This window comes from Buteo buteo, chromosome 7 (assembly GCF_964188355.1).
Source record: "Buteo buteo chromosome 7, bButBut1.hap1.1, whole genome shotgun sequence".
NCBI classification, from domain to species: domain Eukaryota; kingdom Metazoa; phylum Chordata; class Aves; order Accipitriformes; family Accipitridae; genus Buteo; species Buteo buteo.
Genome location: NC_134177.1, coordinates 8,874,941 through 8,902,259, shown reverse-complemented (window position 1 = coordinate 8,902,259; position 27,319 = coordinate 8,874,941). Strand labels below are relative to the sequence as shown.

General features: G+C 43.2%; 1 protein-coding gene across 5 annotated transcripts in view; it reads right to left on the bottom strand.

Annotated features, from left to right (window-relative positions):
- Positions 1-26,005, bottom strand: part of LOC142032604 (calcium-activated potassium channel subunit beta-2) — a 154,688-nt gene extending 128,683 nt beyond the window's left edge. For 3 of the 5 annotated variants that reach the window (XM_075031416.1, XM_075031419.1, XM_075031420.1), the window contains exon 1: positions 25,760-25,933. In XM_075031416.1, the coding sequence (XP_074887517.1) occupies positions 25,760-25,797 (38 nt within the window). In that variant the 5' untranslated portion in view covers positions 25,798-25,933. Of the gene's footprint in view, positions 1-25,759; positions 25,934-25,986 lie in introns of those variants that run through there. The other 2 variants (XM_075031417.1, XM_075031414.1) reach the window with 2 other exon arrangements.
- Between the last annotated feature and the right edge of the window lie 1,314 nt (positions 26,006-27,319).

Sequence of the window (27,319 nt, the reverse complement as noted above, 5' to 3'; positions counted from 1 at the left end):
CAGATATTTAGCAGGCAGATTCTAAAATGCTAAATTTGAAATTTTTTTTAGCAAGTAATTTTGGGTGTGCACACCTGTCCTGGAGACTGCAGTCTGAACTCTAAGCACCATCACCCATGTGGAAGTCAAAACCCTGCCTTATGTTACTAACTTAGAAAATATCCAAATTGTACAACTGGCTGTGTAATTCAAGACCTCCTGTTTAGGAAGGATACTGGGGTAGAAGTGGATTTGCATAAGTCTTCAGGCTGGCAAGATTCACATTTGCAGGAGCAGACATGCAAAATTATGAATGAAAACCTCCTTTCCTCCTACCAATGAAAACTGATTGATCTGGTTTGTTCCAGTGAACAGGAAAACTGGTCAAATTCTCCTGTTCTGTAACTAACCCTGAATTCATTTTATAGCATCCTCACCATACTGCTTCTCTCTCTGGATCTGTTCACATCTTTTGTGGAGGATTTTAGTTCCTCCTAATTTCATCTCATCTGCATATACTATTAAAATGTTGCTTCTGCCTCCATTTCTAGATGAACAGTGAGGATATTAAATAAAACTTATTTAAGAGTAAGCTTTGTAGTTCTTCTATGGTCTCCTCATCTTCAACTCCATGCTTTGCCACTCACTGTTAACCTCTCTTTATAGCCTTCCAGCCTGTTTTCAATCAAGAAGACAGTGTTCATCTCCAAGCTGATTTAAATTAATTTTTCTAGAAAGATTTCATGAGGCAGAGTATCAAATGCACTACTCAGATGCAAATATATTACAGCTCCAGCATTCCCTTCATCCGTTAATTTTCAGTTTCTATCAAAAAAGCAATCAAGTTTGTCTGGTGAGATTTATTCTCGCTAGACCGACGCTGCCTGAGGCTTCGTGCTGCCAGGACCAGCTCTCAGGCGTGCCAAACACCCATGACCAGAATTGCCTCCAAGGTAGCTGAGTGTATCAACACCTCTAAAAATGGGTGTTTGGGGGGCACTTCTATCTTAATCCGACACTGTGGGCTCAGCTAATTGGCAGTTCTGTCTTTATTGTATCAATGCAGGACTGTGATTTCTGCCCCAAAATGGTTGGGATCCCGCACAATGACCTGGGGCACGATATCCCTGGAGGGCTGCAGCCACGGGTTGTGGTCCCTCCACCTGCTAAAAGCAACTGCTCTCGTGTTGTGACAAGGTCACCAGAATACCTCAGAAAAGCCATGCACTGGCACGTCTCGCTCAGCACCATCTGCAAAGCATCCTGTTCCCTGCCAGGCATCGCTCCCGGGGCTCTCTCTGCAGTGGCAGGGTGCCTGGCCAGGATGGGGACTCCTGCCTGGAGTCTCATCACAGGTTTAGCAACAAGCTGCTGGGCAGCAGTGGCCACTGCCACGAGGGACTGCAGCCACTCAGGGACCGTTGCAGAGACCTTTTGACGGGCCAGGTTGTGCCGCTTGCCTTCGTATTCCTCGCCTTCACTGCATTCCAAAGCAACGCCGATTTCTTTATTTTAGAAAGGGTAAAACGTAGATTTTCAGAAAACTGTTTGGGGATCATTTATTTCTCCTTTTAAGTGTCTGTATAGGCTTTTCTTTAGTCAGTTCTTAGTCTTCTCCTCACAAATTAGGAAAAATAATCACATGCGGTATGGCATTTTCACCACTTCCACCAATAACCTAGGCTCATCTGTATCAGCTGATTTATGTATAGGCTCATTTTCCCTCAAGTATTTTCTCACGTTACTAAGAAAAGATATTTTATTGGCCGTTCCTCATTTCCTCATTTCTGAATTGTTCACATTTCTTTTATCTGTCTCATTAAAGATAGATTCTAGTCATCATTAGTTTCATACTCACCCTAGTTTACTAATTAATGGACATACTTTCTCTCTAGGATTTTTGCTTGTCTTCCCCCGATACTCACATAATAAGTGTCTTTCGTATTCCCTTTAAATCCTTTGGCAGCATTAATTCACTCTGATTTTTTTTTTTGCCATCCTTATCCATTCCCTACTGAGCTTTAAATGAATCTGTATTCTTGTTTGATTTCCTTCCCACCGTTTTCTATTTCAGTACAGGTTTTTTAACCTCACATCTTTGAGCAGTCCCTTGTGAAGTGACTGTAACTGTAGCAGATAACAAACTTTTCATGCACGCTTATTAGTCATGCAGATTTGTGCATACCTGACTGCCAGAGAGGTTGGAGGGCTCAAATCTGGAAATGGCCCCCTGTGAATTATGGGTGCAGGGTCTGGGTCAGGACAGGGACCGCTGTCATTGGGTCCTCCAAAGCTGAGTGTCCTCCCAAGCTGAGCGTCCTCCCATGAGCCAGGCAAGACGAAGGTGCCTCCCACCCCAAACACCAGCCATGAACCCCCCAAAACACCAGCCATTAACCCCCCAAAGCAAGCGGCAGCCCCAGCAAGTTCAACAGGGTCCTTCAAAGGATCCCTGGCATACACCCAATGCATGTGCTCAGAAAAAGCGATAAGCATCTTTCAGTAATTAGTTCCTTAAATAATTAGTTAATATTTGTATAGTACTTTGAAGATGTTAAGTGCTCTGTAAGTGCACACATTATTTTTGGCATTTAGGGGTCCTTTCAGTCTCTGCTGGCAGCGCCTAGTTCTCAGCATTAATGAGTTATGTGACATTGCTTAGGGGTAGATGCGTTTAGCAGAAAGGATTAGTTGCAATCTCTCCCCACACTCTTTTTTAAAAAAAAACAAATTTGCTGTTTGCCGGAAAAGGGAATATCTAGCTTCACTGCCCCCTTAGGGCAGCAGAAAGCCTCATCTTGGGCCCCTGGTCCAGCTTAAAAGCTTTTGTCTTGGAGGTGGGGAGCCTTGCTAAACTAGTCTGACCCATTCCAAGGCTGCTTCTAACAAGTTCCAGCTGCAAATCCTTCCCTCACTCAATTGTGGCTTGGTGGGGAAAGGGGAAAAGGCAAATTTTCCTCTTCCAGGTCAGGTAAATCATTACATTTTGGTATTTCTGAAAATGAAAGACTTTTTTTTACGAGTGACAGATTTCAGCAGGGACACTGGTAAAGTTATTCTTGATGCTAGGCTATTAACGTATTAAGTAGCCTCTTGACGTCATTTATCTAAAGAAAATGGAAGTGGTGTCTGTGTTGGTACTGTTTATATTGTTCTTACAAACTTACTTAAAGCTCCTAGCTAATTCATTATTCTGGGAGTCTAACGCAAGGCAGCAGGTACTACAGTTCCCCTGCAGAGTCTATTTTCAATATTAATTATCTTGCTGTGCGTTAAGTAGTTTTTGTTTTTGCGTTAAAAGGTTTATGAAGATTAGATGATTAAAATGATAAAAACTAATTTTCTCAAGCATAGCCACTCTGCAGCAGTCAACTGGAAAGAGAAAATTATGTGCACTTAGTTGTCTTGGAAAAATGGCACTATAACTACATTATCATATGAGGGGGAAGGGAACAGTGGGAAAGGCTGTTTTATCACAAATGTTGTTGCCGTCCTGCTGGCCACACACTTGTGCTTGTGTTGATGTGTCTGCTGCTCATTTGCATTCCCAATAAAGCAGATTTTTGTCTGAGAAATTAATTTCAATATATGACAGGAATGGCTATCACTTGCAAACATACCACATGTGCTGCAAAGCTAAGCTCGATGTGACAGCAGAGTATATTTTAATTGCTCTTTGAGGAGGAGGGGGGCTAATGAAACACCTCTGGGGCCGGGTCTGGTTTCATGGCATTAAGCTGGGCTGCAGTACAAGTGCCTCTTCCAGGGCAGCTGTTACTGGAGGATGATCTTACGGTGAAAGGAATCTCTCTTACAAACACTGTTACTGTGCCTCGGTTCCCTAGCTGCAAAATGATGAGGAAACTCTGAAGGGGAAGGATAAGTCACAGCCTTACCTTCTGTGAGACATTGTTATTAGTCTGCTAATGCTGACAGATATCTGGTTTCACTCCTTTGCTCTTTATCCCCAGTGACATCCTGAGGGACTCTGCAGAGCTGTTATGGCTTATTAAAATACATTGCTAAATTTGGGGCTGTTGGACCTCAGCAGATTTGTTGGTTTTAATTTTGGCCTAATAATGAACCCTGAAGTGAGGATCGCTTGGTTAAGAAAGTTACATCTATCCCTTTCTCTTTGAAACCAGTGGGATTGAAGCGCGGTCCGAGCGGCGCAGTAGAGGTGGGTGCAGCTACGGGAGCCTGCCCTGCGAGGTTCCCACTCTCACCTCTGCTGCTTCCATCGCAGGACGCGTAGGTTGGGTGAGAGAGGGCAAAGCGACCCCGGGCAAACCAGCAGCGATGCCGTCCCCATAGAGAGCGCTTCGGATCGTGTCCTCTGACTCTGGCAGAGTATCCTTCCCCCGCGCCCCCGTTATAAACATGGTGACTTTGAGCAGCATAAAATGTTTTGCTATAACAAGGTTTCCTGCCTGTCAGATAGAGGAATCTGCACAGAATTTGTTAATGCTAAATCCATGGGAATTCAAGTCGCTGTTATCGTTAGCAGTAGTCACCCCCGTGGCACATGCGAGGATGAAACCAAAAGAGCAAAAGGTGCTTTGTGAGATACAGTGTAAGCCGAGAAGCTGAGGACAAGCAGGAGAATTGCTCTGGTTATTTTGCATGTTGGATATATCCATTTTCTGCGGTCCTGTGGTGGTTTCTGTGTTTTGAGACACTTTCCTTCAATGACTAGCACTCTAAATATCATTTTTTCTACGAGGCTGTTGTCATTAGTGTTATGAACTGTTATATCTTGATATCATGCTGCCTTTTCAATGTCCTGGAATTTATTATGGGTATTAGAGATGCCAATGTTTATCCATTTTACACCTTCATTATCTGATCTAGCCCCATCATTACTACCAGACACGTACAATGGTATTATCACTGTTGTCTTGTTTCATTATAATTCCCATTTGTTTAGTGCTTTATTTCTAAGAAATAATTTATTAGAAAACATGCTGAAGCAAAATCAGCCCCTATATTACATATGTTTGAATCTCAGGCAGTTGACAGAAAATGTCTGTGACTCAGAGGTGGCACGGTGTCTGTTTTAGGCCAGTGTTAGTAGACTGGGCCAACGAGCACACTTAATGCTGGATCCTGAACAGCCTCTGAGAGCCTAAAATACCTGTAGTGGATACGTCAGTCCCCTACACGTCCACAGTGAAGGTTCGTCCCAGTGCTAAATATAATCTCTGTCCTCAGAAAATGAGTTTGTCTTATTAATATATGTCCCACCTACAGCAATACTGACTCATGTGTATTTGATCTTTTTCCCCTAGTTCTCCTGAACTGAGCCTGTATGTTGTGTGAGGCTACGTTGTCAGTTGTAGAGAGGGGAAAGGAGAGAAAGGAGGGGGGGAAGCAGGATGCAGCTGCCTCTGACTAAGATGGACCTGTCATGGTGGCAACTGTTTAGATTTTTATGTTGAGAAGGATTTTAAGGATCAATTAAATAGAAAGTAAAGCCGAGATGAGAATGCAGAGAGGAAAGGGGCCAGAAAGACAGCTGCGACACGTCTGACGTGAGGGGGCTCTTGATTAAGGAAACGGCCTGTCCGCGTTCGGCAGAGAAAGTGCACTCAGAGCCTAGGACAACTCCCTGAATATCCTGCCTGAGAGAAAGCATTGAAAAAGCTGACCTGAATCCATTTTTAGCAGTAACTGTTCTTCTAACTGGAAGCGTTTTCCGGCTACAATGAAGTGGCACTCAGCTACGAGCAGGTTCTGCTTTGCTGGACTCTCACCACGTCAGTTCTCAGCCACCAGTGTAACGCGCTGTGATGCCACCGACCCTTGGAGAAAGACAGCCTTGGCTTGCTCAACAGCCCTGACCTCTCATAGCATGAGGTAGCTCATGGCAGTCTTCGGCCACAAGTAACATAGAGTTACAGGAGGTCTTGCAAGAGCACCTGCTGCATTAAAAGCAGATAATTATCTCTGTATTTTAGGGAAGCTTACAGTGAGTCTGAGTTAGTAATTCCAAACATACCACTTCATCTATGTTAAAGGCTGGAAGGGAAAAGTCCTCGTTTCTCAGCTTGCAAGGTGTCATTAATAAATCAGCCCATGGAGAAAATACCAGAAACAGTGTTTTGGAACAAATGATATGATTAAAAAAGTATATTTCATCCAGCAAGTAATTATCACACCCGCTGATATTTGTTAAGATATAATTCAGTGAAAAATAAAACCTGTGTTTCTGCTGTAAGTTCTGGCTTGATTCCCACAGATACCAACCCTCAATCTTTAGCCAAAATTTGCTGAGGCATTGTCTGACACAGAAAACGGACTCTGAGCTCTAACATAAAACCTAATTACAGGAGGTACTGCAAGGCAGGGCAAGAGATGATGCCTGTAGTGCTGAAGAAGGCAGGGTTTGGTACCCATTCTTTTCCAGGAAAAAACACCAGATATCATTAACACTGCCTTAGATGCAGAACATGCACACAGACACACGCACACTCCAGTATTGAAAAGCATAAGCAGCTTTCTCTCCTCTTCACTCAAAACCCAAATGCCTGCAGCAAAATCAACAAATACCATAAAACTTAGAAATAATATTCCAATTCCCAATGCAAGGAAACTGTGGTGCGTGTATGTACACACAGTGGGAAGTGTGAGGATCTGGCTAGTAGGCAAGAAGTCAAAATTGATTCTACACAATATAATCTTTGGAAAGCCTGTCCATCTATTCATCAGGACCTGCCTTGTGTCTGGGCAGTGATGGCAGCTGGGTCAGTCACTGCAGCAATTCCCATCTAGGGACAGCAGGATATTGTGGGGGGCTTATGTTTCTGCAGGCATTAAGACCTCTGGCATCGGGACTGGATTCCCCAGATGCCTTTCCCTGCTCAGTCCTCAGGAAGCTGCACATTGTTGAGACTTTTGCCTGGAGGCTGTGTGTTCACACAAATGGGAAGTTTGCCATAGGCTATATGAAACAGCATAGGAATGAAGGGGGCTGGCAAAGGCAGGTTAAGAGCATGGCTCTGAAACAGGCTGGAGGGAAAGTGCTGCAAAATGAACTTTTGTGGGGGACCTGCTCGAAATTGAAGGCTCAGGCTGCCATGGCAGTAGCGTGCAGGTAGCGGGAACAGTCAGCGGCTGCGTGTCCAAGCATGGACCACAGGCTGCGTCATGAGTGAACACAGGTACCCGCTCTCAGTGTTTAGCTTTCATCACAATGGCATAAGTGACATGAAGCAAACGTTAACACACGTGTTAGAGAGAAATGAGAAACAGGGGATCTCAGTTCTCCAAGAGGTGTGGGGAATCTGCCTAGCGCTTTGTCTGGTAGGTGGTACAGGCTGTAAAGTACCTCTGCTCCCCGCTGTTTCTCAAGCACGATTTTTCTTCTGGGACATGGTTTGACATTGCAGAGAAGTGGGTAGGACCCACTGCTTTGCAGGTTTCTCTCCCTGCTGTGCCGTTGTCTGTATCTGCCCAGGACCTCCTATTCACAGTTCGATATTCCTGCTGGATTGCCTGGACACTGCTGCAGCTGGGAAGTGTCTGTGTCGTTCCTGTCAGGGACTGTTTTCTATACAATGAAGTGGTGACAACTAAATGTACCAAGGTTAACAAGGCTTTTCCTTCTCTGAGGTATATGTCTCCTGTATCTCCTAGGATCACCTGTGTCCGACTATGCTGCAGAAGAGCATCTTCCAATCACTCCCATCACTGCACCCAACTAATTCTCACTGCATGTCTGAGACCTTCTCATTTTATGAGCAGCATCATATAATCCTCACGCATCAGCATGCAACAGCCAGCAGAGATCACATATAGGCATTAAATGCTTTTGTTGAGAGGAGCGTCCCCAGATGGAAAAGTTAAAGAGTCATTCTCCAAGGTTTGTGCCTGATCATGCACCATCCCTTCCTTAAGCTGGGATTAATATTTTAAAGGAAATACAGTCTCCTGTGGGCACTTTCAGAGAGGCCCCATGAACCAGATGAACCAAGGTAAACTTATACAGTCTTCTTGCTTCTTTCTTTCTGTAGTATGTATAGTAATAAACCCCTTATATAAGTATACACGTACTATCAGGGATGCAACACGAACTTTATTAGTTCTCATTACCCAAGGGCAGGCAGATCTGTTATTTACTGTTTCAGTGCTCGCAGCATATTTGTGGGATGGTGTTAAGGGTTCATCTGGCCACAAAAAATTCATGCTATATCATGCACAGCACAGGATACACACAAGAAGACACTCTTAATACAGTATCTCTCTACAGGTGGTGAGACAAAATTACCTTCCTTGATTGTCCCAGCTGGCATGGGATCAGCTGGGTAATGAACACCTTAAATTTCCATTCCTGGGGGCATCAGGAAAGGAGGAACAACACTTTACCTTAATGCAATGTGAAAATCATAGTATGGCAGTGAAGAGGAAAACTGTGAGGTTGCCCTCGGGGAAATAAGAGAATATTTGTCGCTCATTTAGGAAACAGCGGGATGAGACTCACAGATTTGCTAAATGTCTGAGCGAACTTCCTAGAAGAGAAGCAATCGATATGCTTTCTGGTACATGTTCTAATTTTCCATCATTGCTTAGCGCATTGTGGTAAGCTTATGGTGGTCATGACATGCTTTGTGATAGTGATCAATATCTAATTAGGCGAAATGTTAATTTGTTAATGCCTGAAGCTTTAAGCCTCACCTTCAAGCATCAGCCCCATGTGCATTACTCTTCTCTGTGGAATCACTGGTATTCTTGTTCTTGACCTAACAGGGTTAACTCCTATCATGACAATGCCATTAGAGATCTCAGTTTAACCTCTTTTTTTCCTTTTCGTGAAAAGCTAAACTACAGCTGTCGCTTAGTCAAAATGTGATGCAGAACGCTCTGCTCAGGCTTAATCCCTCTGCTGCAATCCCTGCAGGAAATATGGACGGATAGCCTTGCCCCGTGTGCTGGTTTACACAAGAATGAACAAGACGCTTTTAAAAAAAAAAAAAAAAAAAAAAAGGCACTTTCTGGTGATCCAGAACTGCTGCAGTTTTCTCCTGCAACATGAGGAAGTTCCTGCCATCGCTTTCCCTTTCCCTTTCCTCCTGCCGGGAAATCCATTGCTGGTTGTAGAGCAGCACCTAGAGGCCCTGGGCCGGAGGTGGCAGCAGGGTGGCAAGCTGTCGGGGACAGCCCCTGCCCCGAGGAGCCTGCACTGGGGGCACAGGGGGCTAAAGAGGGGTGCTGATGGGGTCCCAGTGAGCCCCCACAAAACTCTGGGGCTCAGGGAGAGGCTGCCGTTTTCCTCGCGTCACAGGGGATTTGGGGATGGAAGCGGAATGGACCCCAACCTTCCTGCATCTCAGGAGCATTCCTCCCTTCCACCTTCAGACCCACCAGCTCTGTGACACCTATCAGAGCTGATTTTGGGGCGGGGGGATCCTTCTGATCACTCACCTGCACACCAGGGAAGGGGAAAAGTCAGTCAGTTTGTACTTGGATATATGCCTCCTTCCCTCGTTAAACCAGAGGTGCCCCGTGGGCGATACCTGCACCCCCAGCCTGCCCGTACCCCTCTCCCTTCACCCTAGAAAAAACCTGTAAACAGCTTTGCCCCACGGAATGGATCTCTGGATGGAAGAGATCACCACCTCATCACTGAATAATCCCTCTCACTATAGGGGAGAGCTTTTACCAAGTAAAGAGGTTTATTTTTGGTGTGTCTATAGATCTTGATATAATACAGTTAATACTTCTGTGGGGGTTGGACATGTCATCTGACCCTGACTTGGCCAAGGAAGGGAGAATCTGCCATTGACACTGACATGGTTAGTTGTTAGAAGAAGCTCCCCTTGCTGCTCACTGGAGCTTGGCTGGCTGCTTCTTCCAGCTGTTTTTCCAGACACCTTGTTCTGAAAGATTAAACGATTCTTTATGACCGATATTTTCCTCTCATGAAACTAGTTTTGTGTTCAAATTAAGTCACTTCTCTGTCTGACTATAGCAGTTACATAAGCTAAGAAACAAATTTGTCCTCTACAGCCTTTTGTCATTGCTATGGATCTGAACTGGCTTTGGTATTTAAGCATTCATGAGAAAACATGGATGCTAGAAATAGTGCAGCAATTTAGTATAATGCTATATATGGAGGTAACAACACTTCCTCCAATTAGTCTTAATTTCCTTATTAATATAGCTGTGAAGCTCAGCCTGCCTTTGGTGTCTGCCTTGGGGAGACACTCGTTTTCACTCTGGGTTTAAGAGGGGAAGCTCTGAGTGAAGGGGTGGAATTAGGGGAGGATAAGGAGATCTGAGGAGAGTCAGGTCAGTCCAACCCTTCACAAGGGGCTGGGGTACATGACTGAGATTTAAGACTGTAGTTAGTTTCTAGCCAAGGAAAGAGGTCTCAAACATTTGAACAAGGGGATGAGATGGCTGTTTGCCACCTGCTCTCCAAATAGAGCTGTGCTTACTTCTCTATTGGGGGAAATGAGATAGGGATGAGTGGAAGAGACAAACTCGATCCCTTTACCGGGAAAGCTGATCAGTACATGGGAGACCTCTGTAAACGGATACAAGTTAGAGCAGACCAGCTTTTTGTGTGCAGACATCCTTTTCCAACCCTTTCTATTGATCTTATTTTAAGCTGGGCCTAATCCTAGCACAGACAGAACAACACTAAGGACAGAAACATCCCTTAAGACAGGCCCTCAGTTCTATGCCACATCTTTTTGGCTTTCCTTTTCACCCAAGGTTTTCCCTCTCTGGCTGATGGCAAGTGTCATTAATGCTGTCTAATTAATGGTGTCTAGGAGGTGCGGCTTATTTTCATATTCTGTTTGCACAGGACCTTTGACAAATGTATAAGTACATATTACAAGACAAACCTGGAATAAAACAGGCAAACAGGCAATAGAGACATAACCAGAGAGAATGAGAATGGAAGTCATTTTCACAAGTGAGACAAGTCCCTCACTGCTGCCCTGCCAGGGAGACACCTTGCTTTTTATGCTTTCCTTATAACCAGCTGCTTGCTTTCACCCTGTTTTATTTTCCTTCATCTCCCATTACCTTCAAGTTACACAAGCTGTGGTTAGGCTTTGTACAAAAGCTTTTATGCAACACAGGTATCGTGGAAACTTGGTATTTTCACCATGCCCTGCCACAATCAAGCTAGCAAGCTAATTCATCACAGCTCTCCCTGTGCCCGACAAGCTGGAAGGTAGTGCCTTTAGATGTCAGTGCTCGTAATGGTGATTGTATTTTCACTCGCTGGTTCATAATGTGCTGGTCAGCAACCCCAAATAAGCAGGGAACATTTCTCACTCCCGCAGGCGTTGCTGAATCATTAGCCAATCTCCCTGTGTACTTTTGGCAGCTTCTCGCTTCCTCCACAAAGGGCTTTTGGCCACAGAGGGCCCTAGGGCAGGCAGAAGGTGGTGGGGTCACAGCACTGTGGTGTGATTACTGAAGAAGAAGGTGCAATCCTCCTCACCCTCACGTGATGAGCAGCAACATCATGCAGATCTACACACTCCTTGTTCCTTCATCGAAATCTGATATTCCAGCAGGAAGTGGTGTGTGGAGCCAAGCAGGATAGCAGGACTAGCATAGTAATTAAAGCACGTCAGCAAGCAAATTTATTGTTAATACTCATGAATAAGGCTCTGTACAGGTGGAATGCTTTGGAAAGAACAGGAATGTAGAGGTAGGCCTGAGACTGTTTCTTGCTCTCCTACTTGCGCAGCACCATTGGGAGTCCTCTTTCCTGCTCTTGAGAGCAGCATAATGCAGGGAAGGATTTATCTCTGTTCCCAACTCTCAAAAGGATAAAATTGGTAGAATGAGGCTTTGATTCCTGCTCCACTGTCTAAAAAGCTGAGCTCTATGACTAGTTGTCTCTTTCTGGTAGAAGAGAGATGGCTCAATCCCATTTTCTGTCCAACTAGCTCCTCCAAAGCACATTCTGCATTAACCAAAGTTTCCCTTACCACTGTACCTACAGAGCCAGCACCTAGCTGGTATCCTCAAGTGAGCATCTTTGCTACTGCAACCATCCTTAACCTATCAGGAAAAAAAACCCTCCTTCTGTAATCTAAGTCTAAACTATTGGTCTAGAGGGAGGATGAAGAGGGCTGCAGGGAGATATTCTCAGCAGATGAAGTTGCATAACTGCAAAAAAAAGCGTGTTCTGTGCAGGCCTAGGCACTGGTCTACAGGGAGGCCAGGTCTGGGAGTAACTTTACTGATGCTAATAAATCAATGTGAGTGCGTATGTGATCAAGACCTATGCAAACTGATAAGGGCAACTAGCCAGCTGGTGCGTGTCAGTGTAACTCCACAGAATTTGATTTGCACCAGTTGGTCAGCTACTGACCATAAGGCCAGAAGTGTACGTGTGCCACAGGGTGTGAGCTGCTGCAAAGTAGGGGCCCTACAGAACTCCGCTCACCAGATGCTTCATGGAGTCCATTAATTGCTTAAAGAGCAGATGAGCTGTTTGAGTGTTTCCTCAGGAAACACGGAAAGAAGCAGAGCAGAGCATTTGGAAGGGAGTTTCATGGGCACATCAGGGCAGCCGTGGAGGAGCAGCTGGTGGGCAGCAGGTGGGCTGGGCAATGGGACGCAGCGGAACGGACTCTGCCTGCACACACCACTTGACATTAATTATACCTCTTGGACTTCTGCATGCTCCTTGAAAACTTCTGTGGGAGATCCGGCATGGCACTACTTTAACTCTTTGAACTGTGGTAGAGACGCTTGTCTGAAAACTACGCTAACGGGAAAATCTACAAAGCATGTCAGTTTGTTTTCCAGACTGTAGGCAATCTTGTTTGATTTTTTTTTTTTAGTATGTATTAGGTCTGATTGGGCTCTCCCTATTTTCAGTGAAACAGGCGCAAGTAATAGCTGTCTTGCTTAATGTCATGAAGGACTATGGAAGTCAGTGAAGTCAGCATTGGCTGTGAGAGACATTTCCCTCACTGCATTAATTCTGATGCTCAAGATTTCATTAAATGCAAGAAAACAGACGTTGACTGAGTGTTGCATGTTGCAAAGCCTCTCCTAACTGCAGTTATTCCTTCTTGTCCTTTATTTATAAACTGAATCCATACTAGAACTGTATGTGTAGCAATTGACTTAAAAAATGACAGTAACCGATATCTTTGCAAACTCAGAAATAAGAACGATTTAGCCTCCAGAGAGGGAAAGATTGTATTTGGTATTCTAAAGGCAGAGGTCTGAAGCCCCAACCTTGCCTAGGGTCTCTCCTGTTACCTGTGTAAGAGCCAGGAACAGAAGTCAGATCTCCTGTACTCCAGCCCTCCAGCCCAACCCTGTAACTGTAGGGCTATTCTCTAGCCTCTTACTCCTGTAAGCCATTACTCTATAAACATGATAAATAGACTGGTAGAAGTGTTTAGCATTGAATATTTCTAGAGTATAATCATTCCAGCCTCCCTTGGCAGCAGAAACATTACTTTTATGTCAAAGATGGGGAAACTGGGACACAGTGCTTTGTCCAAGCTTGTGGGACTGTTAGGATCAGAGTCCTACAGCTCTGGACCCTGGCCCCAGGTCAGTCCTATGAATTATGTTGCCTGTCAGTGCTAGCTACTGCCACTGAATTAAACAATAGCTTAGTGGAAGAGGAAAATTAAGCAGTACTGACAAGGGAGACAAGATATGCTTGTCAATGAGATTTGAAAATTGAGACAGAGAGTTGATTAGGTTCGTATCACCGTGTGATCTAGAGATGCTAAACAACCAGGTCTCCGCAGCCACGCTGGTTGGAATATCGACCAGATGGAATTGCTCCTCCTGAAAGGCAGTAACGCATTAGTACTGCAGTGCTGCTTGGAGGGTGTTATTTTGTCATGGGAGGAAAGAAAGAAACCTTTCTTTCACTGACCCTCAAAGTCTTAGCGAAACCTCTGTGCAAGAACATGGTACTTAAATTTTTCTTGACTATTTTGCAAAGAACATAGTGTTAGAGAAGCACATGGATATATAGTGGAAGAGAGAAAGTTTATAGGTAACAACCCTACTATTAGTACAATGAACACCTCTGTACTGTGAGGCCACATCTATGTTGTGATGGGATGAACTGCAGGAAAGATAAAGTTTGAGCGTGCTGAGTCCCAGAGCATGACCACTCCTGTCCCTGGCACACGCTATACCTTGGCTGTGGTTCAGATGTGCCAGATGGAGGAGAGACTCTTCAGGTCCTGTGGCTGAATGACGCTGGGGCAGATCAACTGCACTCAAGATTTCCCCTTCCAGACAACTCTATGGAATGTCAGATGACAACGGGGTAGAGTGATCTTGACAGTAGGCTGAGAACTGCAATGAGCTGATAAGTGGTAGAGGCACGGTGAGAGAGAGACAAGGGTGTGCATACACCCACACACCAAACTTGCAAGACACAAGACAGAGAAGGAGGATTATGGATGATGAAACTTTTTGGAATACTGTTTTTCCAAGAATGTTTATCTATGCTACGATGCTTCCTCTCCAATTACATTACTAATGCTTTGTTATGTGAAATCTAGTTCGAGCTGACTCACGTACTATATCAAAGAAGGCACATCATGAATTGGTGTGTCAGCCTGGTGAACTGAAGAGGAAAAAAAAAAATCCCTATTTCTGAAAACTGCCTATAAAAAAAACCCCTAAACCCTACACAAACAAAAATACTAAACAAGCTGCCTTCATAAATCATTGCTTACAACTGTATTACCAAAAGGGAAGGGTATGGTGCTGAGACACGGTGGTGAGGGTCTGGATGAGGTGGAGATGCTAATTTTATTCCCTGTCCTACTGAATTCCTGAGGACAATGAAAGGCAGCAGTGACAGCTGCCTCTCTGTACTCACACATGTGTCTGCCTACCAGTTCTGCCTGACTTAATGGGGCAGCTGGAGTCCAAGAGGATCATCTCATGGTGAATCCTCTGCATTTTGCATTAGGAAGTATTGTCTGCAGCTCTGTTCCCCTCCACAGACCCCACTGTTGCTCAGTAATGGCCCAGGTGGAGATGAGCGAGCTGAATAGAGCTGCATTCTTAGTGGAGGTTTGCCTCCTCCCTTCCAAACTGCAAAAGCCCATTTTGTTGGAATGGAGGAGATTATGGGCTATTCACAAACATCCCAGCTTCCAAGGTTTTGGAAAACCTTTCAACAAGTTTCTTTGGTTGCCAAAAGCTCTTTCTCAAAGTACCCAGCCTTTCTGGCAACCTGCTCTGCCTTTAGTGCTGTTGTAATCCTGTTTCTCCCATGATTATTAATCTGCAGAGAGCAGAAGGGCTCCTTGCTCTGCCTGTCTGCTGCCGGAGGTGCTCCTGCTGACCAGGGGAGAAGTGTGGGCTCTGGGAACCCTGGCAATGGCTCTGCTCAGGAGACCTTGGGTGGCCGAGGGGGACATAGCATGTGGAATTGGAGGCAGTCAGGCTACCAAAAGCTTTCTGGAAAATGAGCAGTATTTCTGGATGACTGGGCACAGTGGTGAATTTATAGGGCTGCTCTTCTGCCTCAAAAAGGAACAGCAGAGAAGCGGGGCTGAGAGGGAAAGGATCAGCATTGATTAAGCTGACAGTTCTGCTAATGTCACTGTGGACACAGCCACTCTCCTTTTCTTTGCCAGCAGCAACTTAAATAATAAGATGCAGAGGGAGAAGGAGGGAGTGTCAGCACTGGGCTACTCACAGTGCTGTTGGCAGTATTTAGATGAGAAACTGGTGGTGTGATGGATGGCCATGATGCAGAGATACATAGTGATCAGTGCTCTGGAAACGCAGGCAGATTAAGTAGGACTGTGCCTGACTAGTCTGAAGGTGACTCTACCAAGAGCCAGTTGTTAGATGCTAATCGCTTTTTGTCCCTCACAAATAATATTTGTACTGAACTCAGCTGTGGGTACAACAGTTCTTGCAAATAAGTTGGCAGATGCTGCTTTCCCACTTTGGCCTAGATCTGCATGCTGTGCTGTTCACTGGGCTCTAGGCTTCAAAGGCAGAGAAAAGCTGGTTTGGTCCTGACCAGAGCGCGACAAGCCAAGTTGCACTTCAAGCCTTGGCAGAGCTGAGTGGTCCAGCTGTCCTGTCTCCATGCCCCTGGTCCTGCACCCAGTGCCCCCACTGACTAGCCATTGCACAGGCTAGCTGAATGGCACTCTCGTCACACCATGGTTTGAAGATAAACTCAATTCTCAAACTCTATATAGTTTTTTTTCCAAATTTTACCTCCCTCTGGCAGTGAAGGATGATCTATACAGCTCTGCCTAAGCACCTCTAGCTTCGTGACCTAGTGTAAGGCAGCATGTGACTGGCTGGTCTGGGATGTACTTGCAAGCTGTTGTAAGATGGGATAGTCTTTGTCATCTTCATAGACACCGGTGAGGGCTGGAATGAATAGGGATAATACCCAGGTAAGGAATGTGAACTATGGCGACTGTGCCCTGTACCAGTATCAGGCCTGATGATTGAAACTAAATCTTTTACATCCACTCTTTTAACCCTAAACCCCTCCTTTAGAGAAGGAGGAGGGGGATGTAGAAATAGTGTCTGGACTAGCTGCTGTACTGTGTACATTATCATCAGTGTGTGGATCTGTACACTAAGAGTTCATAAGTGTTTTTACCTGTAGTTACGGACAGCATCCACCAAATCCTGTATTTCACACAGTGGCTCTTAAGTGTTACATTAGACTGCTGGACTTGGATTTAGGCCTCATTCCATCCATTTTCATGGACAGGTTCAGAGTAAGTGAAGTGTGTTTCTGGTTTTATAAGCTTGATTTGTATTGTATACAGTTAGCTGTGACAGGCAGCTCTGAGAAGAAGCATTTGTATAAATGCCCGGACATCATTAATTGGATTCCTATCTTCTTGGTCATTATGAAGAGGTGATCTTTCGACATCTTTCAAAACACCACATCAAGTTATTTCCAAGGAGGTTTCTGCTTGGAAATGAGGATAAAGCTTTAGTTTTAATTTTGTAGGTGTTAAATTGAATGTTAATAACATCTCCAACACTAAGCTTTGTATATAGAACATTATGGATATCTATCTAGTGTTTCCAATTAGCCAGGGGCACTGTCTTTGCTGTCTGTTTCATCCAAGGACACAAGTAATTCGTTAGGACAGCAAATTGCCTTCCACTCTTGCAAATTAGCATTAGAACATCACTATAGAAATAATCCATGCTATCTGGATTATGGCAATGAAATCGCTATAAACGAAAGCTGTTTTCTGAACTAATATTTAGGGAAGACGAGCAAGAGATATATACATGAGGGGCATTACTAAATAGATTTCAGTATTTATTTTTCTGAAAGAGGTTCTTTGTCTCCTGAAAGGGTAATGTACATCTATCGTGCAAGGAGTTTCCTTAGAGGGTTTAAATGAAGAGTGAAGCTTTAAGAACAAAGTGAAAATGGAAAAAGAAATATACTGCCATGGGAAGCTCAAAAATGAGGCGCTTGGGGTTTCAGAGAGTTATCATTAATCCCCTCCTGCCCCGAGGGCATTCCTGTGTGACCATCAAAATGACACACATGCAGCTGCCTGGCAGTTTGCCACATCTCTAGGTTTGATGGACTTTGCTCTGGGGATGGCTAAACCTCCAGCTGTTCAGAATGGCAGTTTGTTTTCCTCAACAAACGTGCTCAGATGTTTATCTGACCTATCTGAATCCACAAAAGTAGATTATAAATTGTTTCAAATGTTCTTTCAACACCTTTTCCTTACCAGAACCTCGAAACACAAGCAGCCATCAAAACCTGAAAGCCTGTCCTGCCTGAGCACTGCTTTACCATTAGATTAGGATCAATAGCTGTACTGGGGGCCTGCTAGGATTGCTGTTGTACTCGTGGCTTAATAAAACATGTAATAAGGTGCACCTTATTAATACAGGGGGAGAAAACCTGGGCATGTGTCTATCTGGCTTGGTGATAAGACTGCGAAGCTCACATATGCCCACAGCACAAAGCAGTCACTAGCTGGTTCCCTGGGGCACGACAACTCATGCAGTTACATGGTACAGGCATATACTTTGAATGGGTAAAAGGAGGCAACGGGTGAGTCAGAGATATACTCCAAGAAGTAAAGTGAACTCTTCAAAGTGAGCAGGAGCTCAGTGATAGAGCTGAGGGTGTGTTGGAGGAGCATCAGCCACAGGCTGGGGCTGGTGGCAATGGCTCCGGGGAAGGTGGCACGTTTCTGTGTGGATGGCTGAGCTGTCAGTGCCTGAAGTGGTTTGGTTCTGATCACCTCATCAGCTTGGGCAACCCCTAAATCAAGAGATTCAGAGCACTGAAAAACAGCTGAATAATAACTGACAAAATGTAAGCATTGATTTTGAAAATGCCGCACAGGTATGATAGAAAAGCAGGTACGTGATGGATGACAGAGAACTGTATGAACCACTTGTTTGGCTTTGTTTGGTGTTGAGTAAAAGATGAGAGAGAGAGAAAAGGATCTTCTAATAGTACCATGAATCTTAATGGTGTAAGACACACTCAGACCACATAACATAATTCAGAGCCTCCCTTCCCACCCTATGCAGCAGCACACTGATACAGGGATGGTTGCTGAGACAGTATCTGATGCCTGCAGACAAAATGTTTATTTGCTTTTATAAAAAAAGTGAGCTGGAAGCATGGTGCATGAGTGCAAACTGGGAAAGAGAACAGGTATTTCCAAAGCTACTGCCAATCCCCTTACATGGACGTGATTTGACTCCTGCACATACTCGAGAGGGACCCGTGACTTAACACGTGAATCTGAACAGAATTGCATTCACAGGTTTCTATTCATTATGACTCCTAAGCTCAAAAAATAAGAGCCTTTCAAAAAAATTATTTTAAAAAGAGACCAGGAAGTGATTTTAAAACAACAACAACAAACCAACCCCTGTGAAACAATGGGAGCAGCTGCACGTATTTCTTAGCAGTGAAAAACTAAAATGCAGGTATTTTCTGACTCAGATAAATCTTAAGTTTCTCATGTGAACAACTGAGACTGTAAATTTGGAGAAAGACTGCTGCTGGAAGATGAAAGTTCGCTTGCCAGATGAGGACTTGGCTCTTCCTGCTCAAATACACACATGTTTTCAAGATTATTTGCTTTGTGATAGACAGCTCTAAATCCAGGACTTTCAATCTCTTAACAAAACTCCTGAATGTATTAAATGCATGTGCAACAGACAGGATTCAGGGAAACTGAAACCTGTTGTATATCTGCCAAAAAGAATAGCACATCTGCAAAAAGGAATACCAAATTGGGATGCCTAATGCACTCAGGGCAGGAACACAGTAATTTCAGAGTATCTGGAGTAGATGCAGCATGACCTGCACTTGCAGAACTAGGCCTGGAGCCATGGCAAATCTGTCCCCAAAATGTTTGGCTACTCAGTCAGTGCACTGGAAAGTATTAAACATTTTGGATCTTCAGTTGTTTAGCTGACCAACATATGTGGGTTTGAGGGTAGGTATTGTAGCAGCACAAAGTTCAGTCTGGTAAGTTGGGTAAAAACTGAAGCTGTGGTATGATGGGAAGGCTTCTGCCTCCGAACATACAGATGAAGTCCATTCCCTCACTTAAAAGTTAATATTGTGATAGCAATACCAATACAGTGGAGGAATACATGTCACGCAAACGGTATCACAGGCTAATGTAGGCAACTGGGTATTTTCTAAAAAGCTATAGAATGGTTAGTGTTTGCATGCACAACCTTTCTTTTGCTGTGAAAGATTTCAGCTTTTCATATGTCTGAAAACACGAAGACCAGCTGTGCATGTAGCCTGTTAGCTCTCCTCCAGAGCTGGATGACTGCTCATAAAATGAAAGCAAACACTCCAAACTGGCCTCATCTAATCCATCCTGCATTGCTTCTGTTATTTGTCAACTAATACAGGGCCAGCTGTCTAGTTAGTGAAACAGAAGCATTAAATTAGAGAAATCACAGAAAATGGAGACTGGGAGGGCTCTTAAAGGTCACTTGGTCCATCTGCTGCCCCATGGCAGGTTCAGCTTTACCTGTACCACTTCCCTCTGTTTTGTCTAACCTGTTTTCCAAAATCATCAGTGATGGAGATTCCAGAATTACCCACCATTAGGTAAAAAGTAAAAGATATGCTTCACAAAAAATACAACTGTTCAGCTAGTAGCTTCTCTCTATGAGGTTAACCTGACGTACAAAGCATCCACTGTGTGGTTTACTAATGCTTCAAGGAAACATGCTGCTCCTTTGGGGACATGCAAATCTCAGCACTGGAAAATGGGAAATACATGCTAACTTTTGCCTGCAAGGTCGTTGTTGGTAATGTGCATAGATGAATTTTGACTAGATGGGATTTTTGGTCTAATGTACTTGTATGGTTGCCTTTAAGACCTTAATTGTAACAAATGTGATTAGCCTACAATTCTCCAACAGAGTCTGCACTGTGATAGGGATGGGAGTGTTTTCTTCCAACCTACACAGGCTAGACAGCACACATCCTAGCAGAAGATGTTGCTGTCCCACTGGCTGCTTCCTTTAATTAACATATGGGGGCTGTTTAGTCTGTACAGTGATGAAGCATGGCCATAACCCGTTCTATATCCCATCTGCACTCTTTTAAACTGTCCTCAGCCTCTCCCAACATACATAATTCCACAGTTTACAGGCAAGTTACTCTATTGCTTTCACGTTTCTTTCACCATTTCACTATTTCCCAGGCACATACTGAGAAGATCTCGTGTAGTGTCCCATTAGTGATCTCACTGAGACTACTCAGCTCTTTCTTTGCCTACCCAAGGCACAAGGTAAAGTGGACTGAACTCTGTGGTGCATCCCCCTCTTCTTTTTCTTCTACTTTTCATCCTTGAGCACATTTTTTTATGGACGGGGACAAAGTTTCTCCCCAAAGCACTCCCCACCCCCAGGCTCAGTGCTGCAGTCATTAGGAGAACGTTGCCACATGTTCCTTAGTGAGCCTCTTCCACACTTCAGGTCCAGTTATTTCTCCCCAGCACCTATTGGGAATGGCACCAAATCGCTTCCTTCAACCTAGCATCCTACCGGTGCTATCAAGCTGGCACCCTCATCGTGTTCAAACCAGTCAGTGCTAGAGTAACAGAACATGTAAGCATACCGTCAGCACATTATGGATTATTTTTTTTTAATAGCAAATGTCCACTTCTTAATCCCAGCCAAATGAGCTGAACTCCTAAACACTCTTGCAGGGACTGCAAGTGGGTGGAAAGGAAGAATGTTTGTAAATGGATGAGATAAAACAGCGGGGAGAGGTTTTCGCAGAAGAGGCAATTCAGAGCTAATCCCAGGCTCTGCTGCATGGCGGTGTCTCTGAATGCCCTCTTATTTAATGATGAAGAGCAATTGACTCTTGGATGTTACCATTTATGCAGTTTCTGAATTGTACTATTTATTATATGTTTTAAACATTTTTCCAAATCTGCGTACTTCACAGGAAGATGGGGGACAAACTGGCAATGGAAAGGAGCAATTGTAAACTAGTTAATAGGCCTGACTGTCATTTTTATTCAGCCTGTATGTGTAAAGCTGGTTTAAAGTAGACATAAGGAAAATGAGAATCAACCCTCTTGAACTTACGGTGTCTTTTACAGTCTGAGGAGCTAGCACAAATCTTATACTCCCTTCTTCAGTTCATGGAATATAAATCAGAGAATATTTAAATTTTTAAAAATTATTGTGAATCTGCTCTGCTTAACCCTGCGAAAATCCATGATTCCAGTGATAGAGAGTAACAGTATAAAACTTGTTTATCCATACCAGGTACTGCAGGTTTTATCATCAATTCCTGATTTACCAGCAGCTCTCTACATCAGTTGGACTTTCTTCATAGTCTCATATTCCAGTATTTTCCTAGCCTGAAGCTTCCTAATTTGCAAGATATAGCCTGGTGTTGATCATACAAAACAAACTCTTCTCTGGCAGATCAAAACTCTCTGTGCCCAGCAGAGTAGACATATATATTACTTGCTTCCTAACCCAAGAGTCCTAGAGTTTCACTTTTTGGCCTTACTTAAGAAGCATTAAAATTAGAGAAGAATGCAAGTCAAAAGATTTGAGGCTCTGAGGGGTTGCACTGAAGTCTGGGTGTTTGCTGTTTGTTTGGGGTTTTTTTTGTTTTTGTTTTTGTTTTTTTCCCCGGGGGGTGGTGGTGGTGGTGGCTTTTTTTTCTGGGCTGGGGGGCAGGGGGGGTTGGCTTTTTTTTGAATCTTATCCAAAGTACTTGAATGTGGTGGAATTAGAGACAATGTCGAATTGTTGGCCTACCACTTGTTGTCTTTTTCTCCCTATAACTTATCCTCCTGTTTGGCGATTGATCTTGTTTGAGTAGTTTGGTTGAGTGCAGCTTTTGTCTGGGTATTTAAATCCCTCTCAGAATAAGGCCCCAAAGAGAGAGTTGAGGAAGAAGAAATTAAGAAGACAAATTCCTGGGGGCAGTGAAATTGAGCTGAAATCCTACTCTCACACTCAGAATTTTCACAGATGTTTTTAATGTCTGCACATGTATCCAAAAGAACAAAATCTCTATCAGAGGGTTACCTTTGCCAGTATTTCTCAAAAAATCATCAGAAGCTTCAGATATGCAAGAAAGACTGGACATTTTCCCACTTTTATAAACATCAGAGTATAATCAGGAATAAATAGATTACTGTTGGTTTCAACATAGCTTCATACTGTTGAGAAATAAGGTGGCAGAAAATCCTTTTAGGTAAAAGCAGAAATTTCATTAAGAAACAACAACTGAAACACTTTCTTTGTTAAGCATAATTAGCAGTTCAAAGACACTTGCATTTCAAAATCTCTCCTTTGATTCTTGTGAGATGCAGAGGCAGTGATACATGACATGACATGACATTCATCAGCTAACTCAACATAAAAATATGTGATGATTTTTCTCTAATTGAGGGGATGGGAAAGCAAACTTTTTTTTTTTTTAAATGAGCTTGAGAAATAATTTAAAAGGCTGTCAAATATCCAGCAGCGGTTAGTAAAAAACTGGATGGAAGACTTTCAAATTCAGTTTTTGCCCATTCCCAATGTTTTTCTTTTGAAAGTATTTTACTTTCTGACATTTCAGATGTTGCTTATAGGAATATTTTTTCCTTGTTTTTAAGATACATCCTGTTTAAATTTGCCTGCTGCCTTCATTATGCCATTCTGACAGCTTTCTTTGGGACCAGTCAGCTCTTCTGCAGTGTATTCCATTTGAGAGGTTTCAAAGTAGTTTTATTTTATTTTTGATCTTCCTGTGACTATTGAGTATTATGCTGGCCTTTTTTTTTCTAGTTGGCTGCTCTAGTGTTTCTTTCTCTTTATTCTCCACTGACTCCCAGCACATTTTTATTTTACAGGTGGATTTTGTTTTGTGTACTCTTCTTTGCATATTATTTTTCTTAGCTTCTGGATTCTACAATTAGCATGATTCTGCCTTTTTGTTTTAGAAATCCAGCTAGGATAACTCAGGAGCAGAGGGACTTGTGAGTTTGAACTGCTCATAGCAGAAATCCAAGGTCTGTGCTCTAGCTAAGAGTTCAGGAGAGAAGGGGTGACTGGTCCTACTTCCCCTCGAGTACCTTGATGTGGCTTTGATGACTGCAGCAGTTTATTTCCATGTGTCCAAAACCTGCCCCTTCAGATTTTACACAGGCTGTGAGCAGCATTTCAGACTGTGCAAAAAGAGAAACTGAAAAGCCAGTAGAAATACTCACTGGTATAAATAAGTTTAAAGTCAGGGTGTGAAAATAACTATACAGGTTAATAATGATCCTACAGCCCTGTTTCTTTGTATTAGTGGTTCAAAGTTCTAAACATAACCCAGGCCTGTCTTCTGGGTTTGTTCCTGACACAGGACTTTCTCTCTCTTCCTTTGTTACCAGTGTGATAGCTTGGAAGTCTAACTGCCTCTGTTTTTGTCTCAGTGCAGTGTATGAAAAGCAAACATTTGCAGCAAAAGCATACTGGAGGCCTTGGTGGAAGAGGAAGGTTGTACTTTGGAAAAGCAAATGTTCAAAGAGCCATAGCTGCTGCTTTGCACAGAGTGACTCAGCTCTCTGGGCATGGGTTTGCTGACATAAATGCAGTTTAGCTCAGTGTTTCCATGAAACCAATGAACTGACAGTCATACTTTAAGGTCTGGTACTGCCATGTAAAAACTTCCATCAACTTTAGTGAACTTTTTTGCTATGGAAAGGGATGAATAAAGCCAGCACATTTGGTTTATTATCTGTGCTATGCTGCTATGTAAGAGCAAGACTTTTACAAGCACTGTATGAACACCCAGTCAGGGAAGGTCCCTGCCCCAAGGAGCTTTGGGTCTACATGGGAGAGGAGGTCAGGCAGGAGAACGGGAGAAGCCAGAGGTAATGTGACCAACAGAAAGATAATTCATATATCCCCACTTCAAGGTTGTTGCTCTCTATAGAGCTAATGTCCTCTCATAAGTTACATGTCCTTCATGCACCAAAATGCAACTCTGCTTTCTGGTACTTCACAGCATAAGGGACCATAGTGTCTGGTCTATGTGAACAGAAGAAGAAACTAATCTAAAAAGTTTGTTGATTCTACAAAATATTTTGGGAAAACGTCCATTCTATTTCATATATGAACTAACTTTGTGGTCTCTGACCTGCAATTGTTTGCTATCAATATTTTCCTAGAAAACTTTTAAACAGACATAAGATTGAATGATCAGTAAACAGTAAATAACAGTGATTTCTTTTTTGGCAGTTGAGTCTGGAAACCTGGCTCTAAAAACCATGATAATGCAGTTGGAGACCAAAAACATACCATAGGTGTGCATGCAAAACTAATGTAACTTAAGGTTTGATATTAGAAGTATTCACTGAACAGTACAGAAAAAACCCCTCCATCTCAGTAAATTTAAAGATTCTTAAAAGATAATTTAGAAAACAGAAAGAAGGAGTGTCAAGAATATTTAGTCTTTTATTGCCTGCTCTTGATGCACATGTGGAGTCTTGTTTGTACATGCACCCCTTTCTTCTCTAAACTGAAATATTCGCCACCTTCGTACAACACAATAAACAAGACTATTTTCATCCACCTAACTGCCAGATATGACACCCTATGAGTCAAAGATCTGCATGTCATCAAATCTTGTACTGAGTGGTTTTCTTTTAGAGACACCATTTTCAATTTATCTCAAAGTCCAGCTTAGCTCTGAGTATCTCTTTTATGCTGGTACCACCAAATTGTATCAACATTATAGGATTATGAAGTGGGATCACTTACCCTGTCAACTCTGGCTTCACATTGCTACTTCCAGCAGAGCAGGTGCTATATTTTGTTAGTTAGAGAGATTCATTGTGCATCCAGAAACTACCCTCTGCACCCTGCTTTTATAATAGGATTCAATACAGCTGAGCAAATACAACCTCTGTAATATATATGAAATACAGGAAGATAACAGGAACAGGATAAACTCTCTGATTAGGTATAGTGTGCACAGTGAATCAGAAGTACAGAGACACTTTGCAAGATGAGGAAAGAGGAGGAAGGAAAATGTGTTTAAGGTCTGCCATGAAGGCCTAGGAAACCCTGCTTAAAGGATTTCTGTCCTAACGAACTCTGTAATCCCTACCAAAGGCCTGAACGCAGTTACAACTTCAGTATATTTCCATGCCGGACTTTAGCTAAATTCTTAACATTGCAGTCAAATGGAGGAAAAAACCCAAAACAAATCCAACATACTAGTTGTTAATAACTTCCGAATAACAAACTGACAGCAATTCCCCAGCCCAAACAGCTTAATCCATTTGTTTCTACTTACCTCCATTTGTCTCTTGGATATTTAAAGCAAAGGCTCATTTTGTCCTGCAGATGCGGTGCTGCTGCTCAGTATTATCTTGCCGGATCATAAAAAGGCTCCTGACCAAAAGGAAGAGGAAAACAATACGTAAAACAAACACAGAAGCCCAAGAGGAAAGCTACACCCTAAAGACCAGCACTAATAGCAACTGCGAGACAGGGAAAGAGAGAACACTCCCAGTTACTAACTTTTTCCATTGATACATCTGTTACAAAACAATTTTGCTGCAAACTTCTCTTCCTTCTTGCAAGCAATGCTTTGCTGTGTGTGTAGACCTCAGATAAACCACATGATGAGTGTGGGGTTTGTTTTTTTCTTGGTTTTTTTTTTTTTTTTTTTTTACCAAGTAAGCAAATTGGTGAAATATAAACTAGAAGCTCAGCTGACTGCTTTAAAAGTATAGTGCTAGGCAGTAATTATCACAAGGTGCATTTGTCCATACTTCAGATTTTTTTAAATTCAAAAGTCTTCAATGGAAGCAGAGTAATATTTGAAATAACCACCTATGGGACTTTCTGGCCAGAAAGCCGTAGTACAGCAGAGGTGAATGTTTAGATGATTAATAACTTAATTTTTTAAGAGCTTGATGGTCAGACAGGGAAAATATGCCAAACTGTCCTTGCCTCAGAGGGATTTTTAGTGCCAAGAAAGAACTGCATTGAGAAGGAGAGCTCATGATTTTACCTCTAAAGACTCTAAGGCTAGAGGGATGTGCAGAGGGGCAAAGTGGGATTTACTGCAACAGCAGAAGCTGCTGGGCCCAGCTGTGTTTTCACACCCTTGCCTCCGTGGATTTAAGCTTCTCCAAGCTCCAGGGCTGTTCCTTGGTGTAGGTCATAGGGTAGCTATGTGTGCGAACCCACAAAGGCTGTATGGAAACTTTTGTCACTGACATTTAATATGTGGCTTGGAACAAATAACAAATGATTTGGTTTGAATTAAAAAGTTTTGACAGTTACATTTTGCCAAATGTTAGTCAGAAAGGAAAACTGATGGATGTGTCATACTTGAAAATTCCCAGGGTGCAGTAAACTCATTTGTTTTCAAAAAGTTAGGATCAGATTCTCCCCTTGCCTCAGAATAAATCTGGAACTACTTCAGGGAGGCTGAAAGAAATTAAGGTCATTCCGTTCACCAGGGTAAATGAAATCTGCCTTGAGCCCACAACCAGAAAATGCTGTATCCAGCAGCAGAGGTGTGAAAGAACTGCTGCGAGCAGTAAGGCTGACAGTGGTCCTATTAAAGAAAATATTATTTCACCACCACCACCACCTTAACCCTCCATGACCTCTTGCTATTGCAGTTTTCCATTGCCACATGCTGAGGTGATATGCTGGTGGGCTTTTAAAAAGTTATGTAAGGAGACACACACATCACGTATAAAGGTGATAAGTCAGCTCATGGGAGAAAGGAGTCTTCTGGTTCCCACCTGGGATATTCAAAGAGACCTGAAGGCATTTGGTTCCCAAATCTCCTTGAACCCAGTGGAGCAGGCATGTCTGTATCCTTGGTGCTCCTTGA